Source organism: Myotis daubentonii, chromosome 5 (assembly GCF_963259705.1).
Source record: "Myotis daubentonii chromosome 5, mMyoDau2.1, whole genome shotgun sequence".
In the NCBI taxonomy this organism is placed as follows: Eukaryota; Metazoa; Chordata; class Mammalia; order Chiroptera; family Vespertilionidae; genus Myotis; species Myotis daubentonii.
Genome location: NC_081844.1, coordinates 28,461,053 through 28,475,849, shown reverse-complemented (window position 1 = coordinate 28,475,849; position 14,797 = coordinate 28,461,053). Strand labels below are relative to the sequence as shown.

At 43.9% G+C, this 14,797-nt stretch overlaps 2 protein-coding genes across 2 annotated transcripts in view; one reads left to right on the top strand and one right to left on the bottom strand.

Annotated features, from left to right (window-relative positions):
* LOC132235097 (olfactory receptor 7D2) overlaps positions 1-14,797 on the top strand; it is a 64,620-nt gene that overhangs the window by 29,992 nt on the left and 19,831 nt on the right. The gene's annotated exons all lie outside the window — the stretch shown is intronic.
* Positions 3,075-4,007, bottom strand: LOC132235094 (olfactory receptor 7D4-like). Its single transcript, XM_059696898.1, has one exon. The coding sequence runs from the start codon at positions 4,005-4,007 to the stop codon at positions 3,075-3,077; it is 933 nt and encodes a 310-aa protein (XP_059552881.1).

Below are 14,797 nucleotides of genomic sequence, written 5' to 3'. Positions count from 1 at the left end.
ATGCTGCTAAATTTTCTACTATGCATAGGACAACCGCCCCCCTCCCCCCCAAAGAATTATCTGGCCCCAAATGTTAACAATACCCAAATTGAAAAACAGTGATAGAATAATACTCCCTACCAGGAACTAATTGAAAGATGGAGGACAAATCAGATAGTGCTCTAGGCTCATTAGTATGGTCCTACGCTCTTGGCTTCATCTAACCTGCCTAAGGCACCAGGACCAGGTGCTTGGTAGAATGGCTGGTAGTAAGACCTTGCACTGAATAAAGTGATTCTTTTTTGTAGCATCCTGCCAATAGGTCTACCTCTTTTTGGCATAAGATGGGATCACAAATAAATGTTGTGTTCATAAATACGATGTTCACTACTTTTTGAGATTTTATATATTAGACACTTAATAATAATTTGCTGCAATCACCCCAACAACTATTTACACATAAGGAACCTGAGGCTGCATCCTAGCTGGTTTGGCGCAGTGGGTAGAGCATCAGCCTGTGGACTGAAGTGTCCTAGTTCGATTCCAGTTAAGGGCAGGTACCTCAGTTGCAGGCTTGATCCCCAGCTAATCGGGAGGTGGGGGGGACACAACTAATCAATGTCTCTCTCACATTGATGTCTCTCTCTGTCTCTCTCCCTCTGCTCTTTCTCAAAAAAAGAAAAATGGAGAAAATATCCTTGGATGAGAATAGAGGGAGGGAGGGAGGGAGGGAGGGAGGAAGGAAGGACGTACCTGAGGCTGCTTAGAGATAGTCAGTGTCCTAATAAATGGTAAAGTGAGGATTCAAACATTGGAATCTGAATCCAGTGACCACCAAGAGGGTTCTACAGGCATCAAGACAACCCAAGACAAATATTTTTTTAAGTTTTTAATTTTTGCTCAGTTTAAGAGATTCTCCCAATGGAACTGAACCAGTGTAAAAGATGCTTTGTTTTCCCAGTTCCCTGTTGTAGGGAGTCCTTGTCTGGGGCCATTTCCTGGTCTAATCCTTAGTCTCTAGGTCTAGTCTCTGACCAGCATCTGGTGCTTTTAGGATTGAGGCTTGTCTTTGTGGCTTTCTTGGTGCTTTAAGTCAGAGTTCTGGAGATGTATTCAGTCAATCCCATCTAAACCCATGGCCTGATAAACTCCATCCAGTTTTTCTAACTCTGTTCTGCTGATACTGGATCCCTCTCATGCACTGTGTGCCCCCCTGTCCCCCCTCGGCTTCCCCTCCCCCCCTTCCCCCCCCCCCCCCCATGGTAGTGCAAGCTATAGTAGTTAATAGAATTTAAGGCAGAGAAGAGTCCCTGGCTGGCTGTTTATAATCTCTGCACCTTTGTGTGGTCAACATAGACCTCCTTGGTGGTCTTCATGGATCTTATGATGGCTAACAATTACTGAGTGCTTGTGTCAGACACTATTCTGAGCTCCCTTATGTGTCACATTTAATTCCTGCCAGAACTCTAGGAAATGTATTGTCATCCCTATTATTATGGGTGAGGGTATGGAGGCAGAAAGAAGTAACTTGAGCAAGATTATACCACTTGTTAGTGAATGATGAAAATATTTGAGCCCAGAGCCCTCTTAGTCACTATGCTATGCTGCCCCTCAATATATAAGTGCTATGAAAACTGGAATGAGTAGGAGGATGGTGACCAGGGTAGGCCTCTGAAGAGTGGATAGTTTTTTTGTGTTGTTTTTAAATCTTTATTGTTGGAAGTACTACATATATCCCCTTTTTGCTCCCATTGACCCCTTATAACCTCCCCTGCCCCTATCCCCCACCCCAGGCCTCCACCACCCTATTGTCTGTGTGAGAGTGGACAGTTTTGATTTGAAGCCTAACTTGTGAGAGGATGCCAGGCATGAGCAGATTTGGTGAAGCATGATCCAGGCAAGGAAGGCAGAAAGTGAATTGCTTTGGACTCTTTATTTCAGATCTGCTGGCTCATGGATCAACAAAAATCAGAATTTTCTCTTTTACAGTAGACACTACAAAGAAGTTTCTTATTAAAGTCCTCAGTTTAGGTCAGTGGCCACCACAGGCAAGATACACTAAGTAAAATTTTATGAGGTCACAGAGGTCAGTATGAGATAGTTCAGATAACTGTTCCAAACCAAGGAAAACATGGCCCAGTGAGTATGGTAATTTGTTTTAGCTAGAACATAACAGAGGGGTAAAGATGAGTTAATAATGTGTAGACATTTGTTGTCATTCTTCTCCCCTGCTGCATTCCTTGACTTGCTTTCTCCTCCTTTGATGCTTGCAGGAATCTGCATTCTTTTTATTTTTTTATTGATTTTAGAGAGAGGCAAGGAGAGAGAAAGAGAGATGGGGAGCGGGGAAGTAGGGGGGGGGAGAGAGATCAATGGAACCTACAAACTAAGTATGTGTCCTGACTGGGAATTGAACCCTCCACCTTTTGGTGCATGGGACAACGCTCCCATCAACCAAGCCACACTAATCAGGACAAGAGTCTGTGTTCTTGAAATAGTTTATTTCCACAAGAGGTGTAGTAATTGGTTGGCCATTCTTTTTTTTTTTTTTTTTTCATTGCTTAAAGTATTATAAAGAGTATTATATATGTCTCCTTTTTTTTTTTTCTCTCCTTGAGCCTTCCACGGCCCCCAGTGTCTTGTGTCCATTGGTTATGCTTGTATGCTTGCATACAAGTCCTTCAGTTGATCTCTTACCCCCCCCCACCCCCAACCCTCCCCAGCCTTCCCGCTGTAGTTTGACAGTCTGTTCGATGTTGCTCTGCCTCTGTATCTATTTTTGCTCATCAGTTTATAATGGTCTTAATTATACATAAATGAGTGAGATCATGTGGTATTTTTCTTTCATTGACTGGCTTATTTCACTTAGCATAATGCTTTCCAGTTCCATCCATGCTGTTGCAAATGGCCATTCTTTTTCTTTGGTAGATGGTGAGCCTTTGGGTGTGCTACTTCAAGTTTGTCTTTGGTCAGGAATATCTTCTAGTATGTCATGGTAATATTTCTTCTCTATGTCTTCAAACTACATATTTAGGAATACTAACTATCAGCACTTTGGATCTCTGTTGCCCTTAACTTGCATGATCTCACCAAGATTATGCCCTGTTGAAAAGTCTCCTCAGAGCCTCTTTTATGTCCCTGTTCCTCAGACTGTAGATGAAGGGGTTCAGCATGGGGGTGACCACCGTGTACATCACTGAGGCTACTGAACCCTTTCTGGAGGGTTGGTTTGTTCCAGATGTGAGATAGACCCCAAGGCCGGCACCATAAAACAAGGAGACAACTGAGAGGTGAGACCCACAGGTGGAAAAGACTTTGTACTTCCCCCTAATAGATGAAATGCCCATTATGGAGGAGACAATTCTAGAATAAGAAAAAAGAATCCCAGTCAGGGGAATAACACCCAGCAGGCTAGTTACAAAATATTGTAGGATGTTGTTGGCAAGGGTGTCGGAGCAGGCAAGCTTGAGGATCTGAGCAAGTTCACAGAAAAAGTGAGGGATTTCCGTCTCTTTGCAAAAGGATACCCTTAATACCATCAGACTTTGCAACGAAGAATAGGTTAGGCAGATTAACCAAGAAAGCAGAAGCAGGATACTACAAAGGCGGGGGTTCATGATGACCGTGTAGTGCAAGGGGTGACAGATGGCCACAAACCGGTCATAGGCCATCACTGTGAGTAGCAAATCATCTAGCCCAGCAAAAAGCATGAAGAAATACATCTGGGTGAGGCAGCCTTCATACATGATGTCTTTGCTCTGTGTCTGGATGTTCACCAGCATTTTCGGGACGGTGGTGGTCGTGAAACAGATGTCAGTGAAGGACAGGTTGGAGAGGAAGAAGTACATGGGCGTGTGCAGGTGGGAGTCAGAGCTGATAGCCAGGATGATGAGCAGGTTTCCTATAACACAGACTAGGTACATGTAAAGGAACAACCCAAAGAGGAGGGGCTGCAGGTCCACATCTTCTGAAAGTCCCAGGAGAATGAATTTTGAAGTAGCTGTTTGATTTCCTGCTTCCATATACATTTATGGGAATTGCCTAAAGAGAGGCAAGAATTATGTTAAGACAGTAAAAAAGCAGGAATGTGCCATCTATTTCAAACTCATTAAGTTTTATGTTTTATTTGAGAGTTTTATTTTCTTAAGTTGACGAAAATATCTTCAATAATACCGTTCCTTTCCTGCTTCCATCACTACCTGGAACAGTGGCTCTTTTTTAAAAATACATTTTTATTGATTTCAGAGAGGAAAAGAGAGATAGAAACATCAATGATAAGAGAGAATCATCCATCGGCTGCCTCCTGCACGCCACACACGGGATTGAGCCCGCAACACGAGCATGTGCCCTGACCTGGAATGAAACCATGACCCCCTGGTTCATAGGTCGACACTCAACCATTGAGCCACACCAGCTGGGCTGGAACAGCTACATTTTAAAATTAATGTCCCACACTGTTCAGGGTTCTTCTTTGCATTGTCCCTGACTACTGGCTAGTCCACCTCTATAATTCCTGTGAAAGGACAATCAGCCTCCTGAATGTCTCCTTTCTGCCTTGTAGCTGTGGTCTCTTTGGGTCCCAGGGAAATATAGAGTATAGGAAGATCACTGGGAGTTGCAGAATTTAATGCTTTTTAAAAATATATATTTTTATTGATTTCAGAGAGGAAGGGAGAGAGAGAGAGAGAAATAGAAACATCAATGATGAGAGAATCATTGATCCCCATACTGGGGATCGATTCCGCAACCTGTGCATGTGCCCTTGACCGAATCAAATCTGGGACCCTTCAGTCCACAGGCCAATGCTGTATCCACTGAGCCAAACCAGCTAGGGCTTTAATGCTTTTTTTTTAAAGACAAAGTTTATTTAGAAAGTTAGAGGTAGTAAAAGTGAGCCTTAGAAGAAATGGGCTTAGGAAACATGTTACAGAGCCAAAACAAGGGCCTTGGAGCTTAGGAAAGTACACTCAAAGATTTTAGTGGGTGTGCTCTGGGGGGAGAGGAGAGAGAGAAAGCTAATTGTGTTTTTTCTTTGCCCTCATGACATTTGCCAGTATCTTGAACTAGACCATTCTCCATCTCAAGATTGACCCAGAGAAGGTTATTGGGAAAAGATTTTATAGATAATTCTTTCAATATTATAGTAACTTTATTATTGTCCCAACTTATCCCTCTGCCATTGTAATGATCAGTGTACCATAATACACTCAATTCCCAAGACCAATTCAGACCATTTTGTGTCCTGCATGGTTGTGTTGTAGTTCTTTAACTTTCTTTAGGTTGGGAGAACTGTGACTTTTCTGTTTCATTTTCATTCATATCCCAAGCACTTAGCACAGTACCTGGTACATAATAGGTGCTCTATAAGTATGTTTTAGAAGAGATTTTCAGGGCATAGTAGAGGCAGTTCCCTATAGAAAACCTTTAATCAAGAACAAAGACATCATTTATAATGAAGGCTTGTCAGTTGAACTTAATGAGAATGAGAGCTTCCTTCCAAAGCAGACTAGTGAAAGTAATTACAAAGGAATAGCTCAGTAGTTTAAAGTACATACAAGAAAATTTGTAAAAGATTAATGATGAAGAACAGGCACTTTAAGAATGGGAATAGACATAAATACAGGGATTGGCAAAAGTAGATTTACGGTTGTATGTGAAATACAGTTCTTTTTTTTTCTCCTTTTATTTTTTTTTTCATCACCATGCAGTTTATTCTTATATTATTTGTAAATTGTATTATTTTCCATACAAACTAATGTAAACCTACTTTTGCCCACACCTGTATATAGAGGGATCAATGGAACAAATTGAACAGTCAAGAAACAGATACTAGCCAATATGAGAATTTAGTTTATATATATATATATATATATATATATATATATATATATATATATATATATATACTACAAATTAACCCATAAAAGGTAAATGATATAATTAACAATCCTATCTAATAAAAGAGAAACATAGTAATTGGCATACGACTGCTACCCTTCCCATTGGCTAATCAGGGCGATATGCAAATTAACTCAGCCAAGATGGCAGCCGGCAGCCAGGCAGCTTGAAACTAACATGAGGCTTGCTTGCTTCAGTGACGGAGGAAACCAACGTTCCCGCCTGCCTTGCAGGCCTCTGAGCCTGCAGTTTGAAACATTTTAACAAATATATCTCAGAGCTGGAGTTATACATTGTTTTGAACCGAAACAAACCAGATAACTACTTTCAGCAGTGGAGGCCTAAGAGCTGGAGCCTCAGAGCTAAAGCTGGCCCAGAATTAAAAAAAGAAAAAGGAAAAAAGGAGCGGTTGGGAGCTTCCGTCACCCGCCAGCCTGAAAACAGCCCTCAGCCCCTCACCCAGACTGGCCAGGCACCCCAGTGGGGACCCCCACCCTGAAGGGTGTATGACCAGCTGCAAACAGCCCTCAGCCCCTCACCCAGGCTGGCCAGGCACCCCAGTGGGGACCCCCACCCTGATCCAGGACACCCTTCAGGGCAAACCAGCCAGCCCCACCCATACACCAGGCCTCTACCCTATATAGTAAAAGGGTAATATGCCTCCCAGCACTGGGATCAGCGGAGCCGAGAGGCGTCCCGGCACCGGGATCAGCGTGACAGGGGGCAGCACCCAAACCCCCTGATCGCCCTGCGGCTCTGTGTGTGACGGGGCGGGGCCACAACCCCCCTATCCACCCTGCTCTTTTCCTGACAGGGGAAGGCGCCCCAACCTCCTGATTGGCCCTGCTCTGTGCTTGATACAGGGGAGCTCCTCAACCTCTGATTGCCCTGCAGCTCTGTGTGTGACAGGGTGTGGTGCCCCAACCCCCTGATCGGCCCTGCTCTGTGTGTGACAGGGTAGAGCCATAACCTCCCCATCGGCCCTGCCCTGAGTGTGAGAGTGGCGGCGCCCCAACCCCTGATCGGCCCTGCTCTGTGGGTGATAGCGGTGCCACACACCCCCCCCCCCTCCACGGGCCCTGCTCTGTGTGTGATGGGGTAGAGCCATAACCTCCCCATCGGCCCTGCCCTGACTGTGACAGTGGCGGCGTCCCAACCCCCTGATCCGCCCTGCTCTGTGTGTGACAGGGGGCGGCGCCCCAACTCCCCTATCGGCCCTACTCTCTGAGTGACAGGGGGGAGCTCCTCAACCCCCTGATGGGCCCTGCTCTGTGCGTGACGGGGGTAGCTCCCCAACCACCTGATCGACCCTGCTCTGTGCATGACAGGGGGCAGTGCCCCAACCCCCGTATTGGCCCTGCTCTGTGCGTGATAGGGGGTGGCGCTGCAACCTCCCCATTGACCCTGCCTTGAGTGTGACAGGGGGCGGTGCCCCAACCCCCCAATCGGCCCTACCCTGAGCGTGACTGAGGGTGGCATCGCAAGCTCCCGATCCGCCCTGCTCTGTGCATGACAGGGGGCGGCGCCACAACACCCCAATCGGCCCTGCTCTGAGCCCGACCAGGGGCTGCACCTAGGGATTGGGCCTGCCCTCTGCCACCCGGGAGCAGGCCTAAACCAGCAGGTCGTTATCTCCCAAGGGGTCCCAGACTGCGAGAGGGCACAGGCCAGGCTGAGGGACCTCCCCCTTCCCCCCGAGTGCACAAATTTTTGTGCACCAGGCCTCTAGTGTTTAGATAACTCAGTAACTTTATTTAAACACCTCAAAATAAATAGTAAGGCCCTGGCCGGTTTGGCTCAGTGGATAGAGCGTCGGCCTGTGGACTGAAGGGTCCCAGGTTCGATTCCGGTCAAGGGCATGTACCTTGGTTGTGGGCACATCCCCAGTGGGGGTTGTGCAGAAGGCAGCTGATCGATGTTTCTCTCTCTTCAATGTTTCTAACTCTCTATCCCTCTCCCTTCCTCTCTGTAAAAAATCAATAAAATATAATAAATAAATAGTAAGAAAGAAGTGACTGGCAAAATTGAGGACAGAACAGTATAATATATGTATGTGACTTCCTGAAGTGTAAAAACTTCCTAAGCAGACCAGTGAAAGTAATTACGAAGGAATAGATCAGTAGCTTAAAGTACATACAATAAATCATTCATTTGTCAGCTGATTTCTCAACAGAAACTTTGCAGGCCAGAAGGGAATGGCAAGAAATATTCAAAGTGATGAATACCAAGAACCTACAACCAAGATTACTTTATCCAGCAAAGCTATCATTCAGAACGGGAGGTCAGATAAAGAGCTTCACAGATAAGGAAAAGCTAAAGGAGTTCATCACCACCAAACCAGGATTATATGAAATGCTGAAAGGTATCCTTTAAGAAGAGGAAGAAGAAGAAAAAGGTAAAGATACAAATTATGAACAACAAATATGCATCTATCAACAAGTGAATCTAAGAATCAAGTGAATAAATAATCTGGTGATCATAATAGAATCAGGGACATAGAAAGGGAATGGACTGACTATTCTTGGGGGGGAAAGGGGTGTGGGAGATGCGGAAAGAGACTGGACAAAAATCGTGCACCTATGGAAGAGGACAGTGGGTGGGGAGTGAGGGCGAAGGATGGGGCGGGAACTGGGAGGAGGGGAGTTATGGGGGGAAAAAAGAGGAACAAATATAATAATCTGAACAATAAAGATTTAATTTAAATAAATAAATAAATCATTCATTTGTCAATAATACCACATGACATAAAAAGGCAAATTCACATCTGAGGGAGGGAGAACTTATAACTTATGAGAAAATATAAAAGTGCAGTAACTTACAAAGCTCTTAAAAATAATAAAAAACAAATAGAAAAAAAGGATAAATACAAGTAGATAAAACATGAAAAAGTGCTCAAATTTCATATTAAATCAATGAAAACTAAAATAGGACAAGGATTCAGGAATGGGTGAGGATGGCTGTTGTTACAACACTTTTTCATAAAACAGATGAGTATATGGAGATTATTTAAGAAGACTCTGGTATCAAAATGGCAAAATAAGCTGCCACTGGGCACTTTGTTCGCTCGATGCTGCTTTAATTCAGGTCCTGCTAACCTCTCATCTGTGCTACAAATAGCTTGCCACCCATTTGGCTCATGCTGCAGGGGATGTCAGGATAGTTCCAATCTCGGCATCGTCTGCATCTTAAAAATTACTCAGTGGCTCCATATCCCTCCAGTCGAGAGCCCAAACACCATTGCCCTCCATGATCTGGCCCCTGTCCTATTGCTCCGTCTTCATCTCCCATTTCGCCACCCTCTTCCTGGCTTCTAATCCATCCTTTGCATTAAAGAGGAAATTTCCCAGAACTTTTCAGTGAGACAAAAGGATGACTGTCACTGTGAAGCATTGTCCCATGGCCTGCCTAATTCTCTCACTTTCTGGTGGAATGTTCCTTTGTCTGCTTGGGACCTACACTCTGAACTTAATGCTCATAGGAATTTAATAAATTGCAAGTGATTTTTGTCCAGCATACATGCGAATTATTTCTTTTCAGGTAAAAGGATTACCCCGAAGTTTTTGTGTATTGCCCTATGGGAATCTCTATCTGGTAGAAAAGATAACCCCAAAAGCTATGATTTTATTTTCCTATATTTTTGCATCATTTCTTTCCTGCCTATATACATTTCTGTTCTTCAAATGCTCCGCAAACTAGCTTCACTCCCCTCACTTCTCATTAATAAGTCTTTGGCATATGCTCTCTGTGTATTCATGTGAGTCACATTTTTGTCCACATTTTATCCAAAGTGATGCTTTAACATTAGATACTCAACATCTTTTAATTCTGGGAACATTCTGGGCAGTTTCATAGCTTTGCATCTTTGCATTTACCAGCCCCTCTCACCCTGGGTCCACCTCCTCCCTTCACATGGAAGAGTCCTATTCCTCCTTCCACACTGTCCTGAAATCTGTATTGGCACCGCCAGGCAGCACTAACCACTCTCTTTGGACATTCTCTGACCTTGGTAGACTAAACCACACATGGGGCAAGCCGTTTCATTGATTTATTGTATGTACTAGAATTTTAATCCTCCCAGGAGAGCAACACATTATAGCTGCCTCTTTATGTGTAGCACCTAGCTCCGTGTTAGGCGCAGGAAGATGCTCTATGGATGTAGAAATGTCCCATTGGAGAAAAAATTGGGGAAGGGCAAGTTCAAGTGAGTGGAGAGAGGATTATGAGGGGAAGACCCAGAACTGAGAGGCAGTGAAGGACAGTAGACATAAAGATAGAAGTGAGAGAACATAAGGTCTAGTGAGGCTTGGAAGAGCCCTGTCCAGAGCTGGGGACTTTAACTTGATTTTGGTCGGCTTTTCCTCCTGTGCATCCTGCCTATGTGCCAAGAGAGCATGTGAGTAAAAGTTTTGTCCCCCTCTTACCTCTTTGCCACAACAGTTTCTGAGATGCTAGGGCATCACAATGGAATTTCTGAAGGTCTGGGCTCTATTATCTTTGCTTCTCCCAATGGAGGACAAATAAAGACAGAGGAACAGGGATGAAACACTAAGCACAGGCCCAGAGATAGACTGACACCTCAAGGGAATTTCCACCTGGCCTGGGACAGGCGAGCCTGAAATGAAAGACACAAGAGGATTATTTGGTTCTGAATCATCTTGCTTCTCATTAAAGAAATTGCTGTTTTGATAGTTTGTTTCTGGAGACCTCCTCCCTGATGGTCAGTGGAGTGATCTCTTCTACCCACGGGGAGGAAGATGGGAGCCACGTGTTGGATCCTAAGTGCCAGGCGGTGAGTTCTGTGTACCATGTAACTTGTTTCATTTCATCTGCAGAATTTCCCTCAAAGTCTATGTGCACACTTTTTATTATTTTATAGGTAGATTAGGAAAGCAGCATGGCATTTTTACATAATCTGTATAGGTCATGAGGCAGAAAGGAATAAAGCCAAGTTAAAATCCTCAGTCTGACTTCTGACCTGGGGCACCTGGCCAGTGTACTGCCTCTGCCAACCCTAAGTTATTTCACTTCCCGTGATGCTCTAGGAAGAGATCACTTACTCATTGTGCTCCTCCCTTTGGGGCTTTCTGGGGCTCACAGCAAAGAGCAGTGAGGGGTGCCTGCTGCATTAACTATATAGGAAGGATGGATGGCTGAAGTCACAGGCAAAGAGCACAGAGTCAGCACGCGGTAATTTAGGGCAAAGCCCCTGCTCCTGGATATCCCAATAGAGTTGTCCACTTCTTCCAGTCACGTAATCAGCTCAGACAATCTTAGAGAGACATAACATTAGGGTCTTAATCCTTGTCTGCTCTACTTAACAACTTTGTGACATGGGGCAAGTTCTTAATATCTCTGAGCCTGACTTGATTCCGAGTTGACACAACTGCATTGAGTAATGACTGACAGATAGCAATGCTCCCTGTGGGGTCAGTATGTGGTGGGTGCATAAAGTAAAGGAAAAAATAAGTTTTAGATATTTAACAATATTAAGGCTGATCCTCGTGTCATTTAACTTAAAAGTCCTGTGACCTGAAGTTATGATATCCTTGATCCCTGAGAGGACATTTTATTTTTGTCCTCGTATAACTAGATATTTAGTATTTGGAGAAAAACTATTGAGTCTCATTTATCTTTTATTCCCTAGGGCCTATACTTCCTGGTACAGAGGAAGCATTGAATACAAAACAAAAATCTCTCTCAAATATTGAATACACCCCTCTTTGGTTAATAAAAACAGCATAGACAGTATGGCTCCCACAAATTAGGTTTCTCCTTTTCAAGGATGCCCCATAGAACTAGAGAGAAGATAAAATAGTGCTTGCTTTAAATTGTCCATGTAATAGACACGTTTTTGATGTACCAATGAAACATATTATCTTTATATGAATATAAAGCACAAGTTACAGTGATAGTATGCACATTGTAATTGCTAATTAAATGGAATATTTTAAGGTTACAATAAAATTAATTTTTTAGTTTTAAAAATAAGTATGGGCAAGATTTTGAATTTCAAATGAATGCACACTAGTGAAGAATTGAATGGAGATGCAAAAAGTACTGTGCCTAGAATATAAAAGAAAGAAGGTATGTTGTAATTGATGGCATTTACAGTTTTCTGCAACAGAGCAAAATGAAAAAGGTGTTTGTTTTATAAAAATTTTTCAGTGACAACGTGGACACAATTAAGAGGTATTTTTTTTTTTTAAGGAAACAATAAATTTGATAAGATTTCTAGTAGCGGTCAAATAATTGATTAATTTTGATATTAGAAGCATGGTGGTGTGAGAGGCTCCCCTGGTCTCTGTCCCTGGAGTTACAACAGTTTGAACAATTATAATTCAACACAGGATTCCTTGCTCAATACACAGACATCTGAGAGATCTGCACATGGAAACATCTGGTGATGGGAAAATTGGAGCAAAGAGGAGGAGGGAAGGGTAAAGAGCAGAGCCAGGTGCCACAGATGCAGCCCAGTGCCCACTGCAGGTCTTGGGAGAGGGAAGAAATCAGGTTGCAGCCTGCACTCTGAAGCCCTAAAGAGCAGAGAAGTGGAGCATCTCTGCCTGAGTGGTCGGCACATACTTCGTCTGAACCCAGTGACCTGGGCAGAGACGGAGTGCAGATGTGAGGATGTGGTTGTCTGGCAGCTGCCACTGAGCCAGAGAGCCTGGATGCCTCCCCTCACACTCCCAGAGCGAGCAGTGGGCCCCAGAAGAAGCTGTAGCAGTGAGTGTTGGGCTACAGAGCATACTTTATGCAGCCCTGAGAACTGGAGAGGCGGAAGCATTTTCCCCCAAGGGGAAGGTGCATGCTTGGGCTAAATCTAGAGACAGTGGTGGAGATACAGAGGTAAGGGGGCTGAGGTCAGGCAGTTGGCATTACTGGGTGGAGAAAAAGCCACGATTGCACCAGCCAGCCTATCTCAGCTCACCCCTCACCCATTATGGCTGAGCCTAGTGGAGGCACCTCAGACTCCCCCAGCAGTGCAGCACTGCCGGCAGCATCTGGCTGCAGGGGACAGCACTGGGATTTCATGGGATCAGAACCCCATAGTCTATCACATTCCCCCACAGGGGTGGTGCCCTGAGACCTAGTAACCTGGTCACAGAGAAGACGCCACCTCCCCAGGGAACTCAGCATTTTCTACCTCTGTACAGGAGCAGGGATCCAGAGAAGACAGCAGTGCAAGAGAAACTTAAAAATTTATACTTCAGCACCACCTACTGGCAAACAAGAAAGATTATCAACCCACTAATTAGAGAAGTGCCATTCAAAAAAAAAAAAAAAAAAATTAAAACATTTTATCCCCATGCTTAGGCAGAGAGAATTCATCAAATACTGGGAATAACCAAAGTAACAAGGCAGCTTAGAAAGAAAATGAAAATCTCTAGAAAATAAAGAAAAGGAGATATGTGATTCAAATAACAGAGAATTCAAAACTGAAGTTCTAAAAAACAAGATACAAGAAAACACAGGAAGTTTTTTTTTTCCCCCATTTTTTTTTTATTATTGATTAAGATATTACATATGTGTCCTTGTCCCCACGTTACCCTCTACCCTCCCCCCCCCCATGCCCTCACCCCCCCGTTGTCCGTGTCCATTGGTTAGGCCTACATGCTTGCATATAAGTCCTTTGGTTGATCTTTCCCCCTTACCCCTACCCTCCCCTACCTTCCCTCCAAGGCCCGACAGTCCAATCAATGCCTCTCCGTCTCTGGATCAGTCCTTGTTCATCAGTTTATGTTGTTCATTATATTCCACAAATGAGTGAGATCCTGTGGTATTTATCCGCTCTCCAGTTCCATCCATGCTGTGGCAAATGGTAAGAGTTCCTTTTTCTTCTTCCTCTTCTTAAAGAATACCTTTCAGCATTTCATATAATGCTGGTTTGGTGGTGATGAACTCCTTTAGCTTTTTCTTATCCGTGAAGCTCTTTATCTGACCTTCTATTCTGAATGATAGCTTTGCTGGATAAAGTAATCTTGGTTGCAGGTTCTTGCTATTCATCACTTTGAATATTTCTTGCCACTCTCTTCTGGCCTGCATGGTTTCTGTTGAGAAATCAGCTGACAGTCGTATGGGTACTCCCTTGTAGGTAACTGACTGTCTTTCTCTTGCTGCTTTTAAGATTCTCTCTTTATCTTTTGCTCTTGGCATTTTAATTATGATGTGTCTTGGTGTGGACCTCTTTGGATTCCTTTTGTTTGGGGTTCTCTGCGCTTCCTGGACTTGTAAGTCCATTTCTTTCACCAGGTAGGGGAAGTTTTCTGTCATTATTTCTTCAAAAAGGTTTTCAATATCTTGCCCTCTCTCTCCTTCTGGCACCCCTATAATTCTGATGTTGGTACGCTTGAAGTTGTCCCAGAGGTTCCTTACACTATCTTCATATTTTTGGAATCTCTTTTCTTTTTTCTTTTTCGGTTGGGTATTTTTTGTTTCTTTGTATTTCAAATCTTTGACTTGATTCTTAGGATCCTCTTGTCTGCTGTTGGATCTCTGTAAATTATTCTTTATTTCAGTCAGTGTATGCTTAATTTCTAATTGGTCCTTTTTCATGTCCTCCATGGTCTCACTATACTTATTGAGGGATTCATTAAATTTATCGGCGGTTTCCATAAAATTCTTGAAAAACCTTATAAACGTGGCCTTGAACTCTATATCCAGTCGTTTGCTTTCCTCCATTTCTGCCATTTGTGACCTGTTTCTTTGTCTCCGCATTTTGGCTGCTTTCCTGTGTTGATAGAGTGGCCCTGCGCGCCAGGTGTCCTGTAGGGCCCAGTGGCTCAGCCTCCCCAGTTACCTGAGGTGGACACTCTTGGTGCACTCTTGGTGCCTTGGTTGTTGTAGGAGCACTGGGAGGAATTGACCTCCAGGCCAATTGGCTGTGAGAATCAGCTGTGTCTGAAGTGGGAGAACTTCT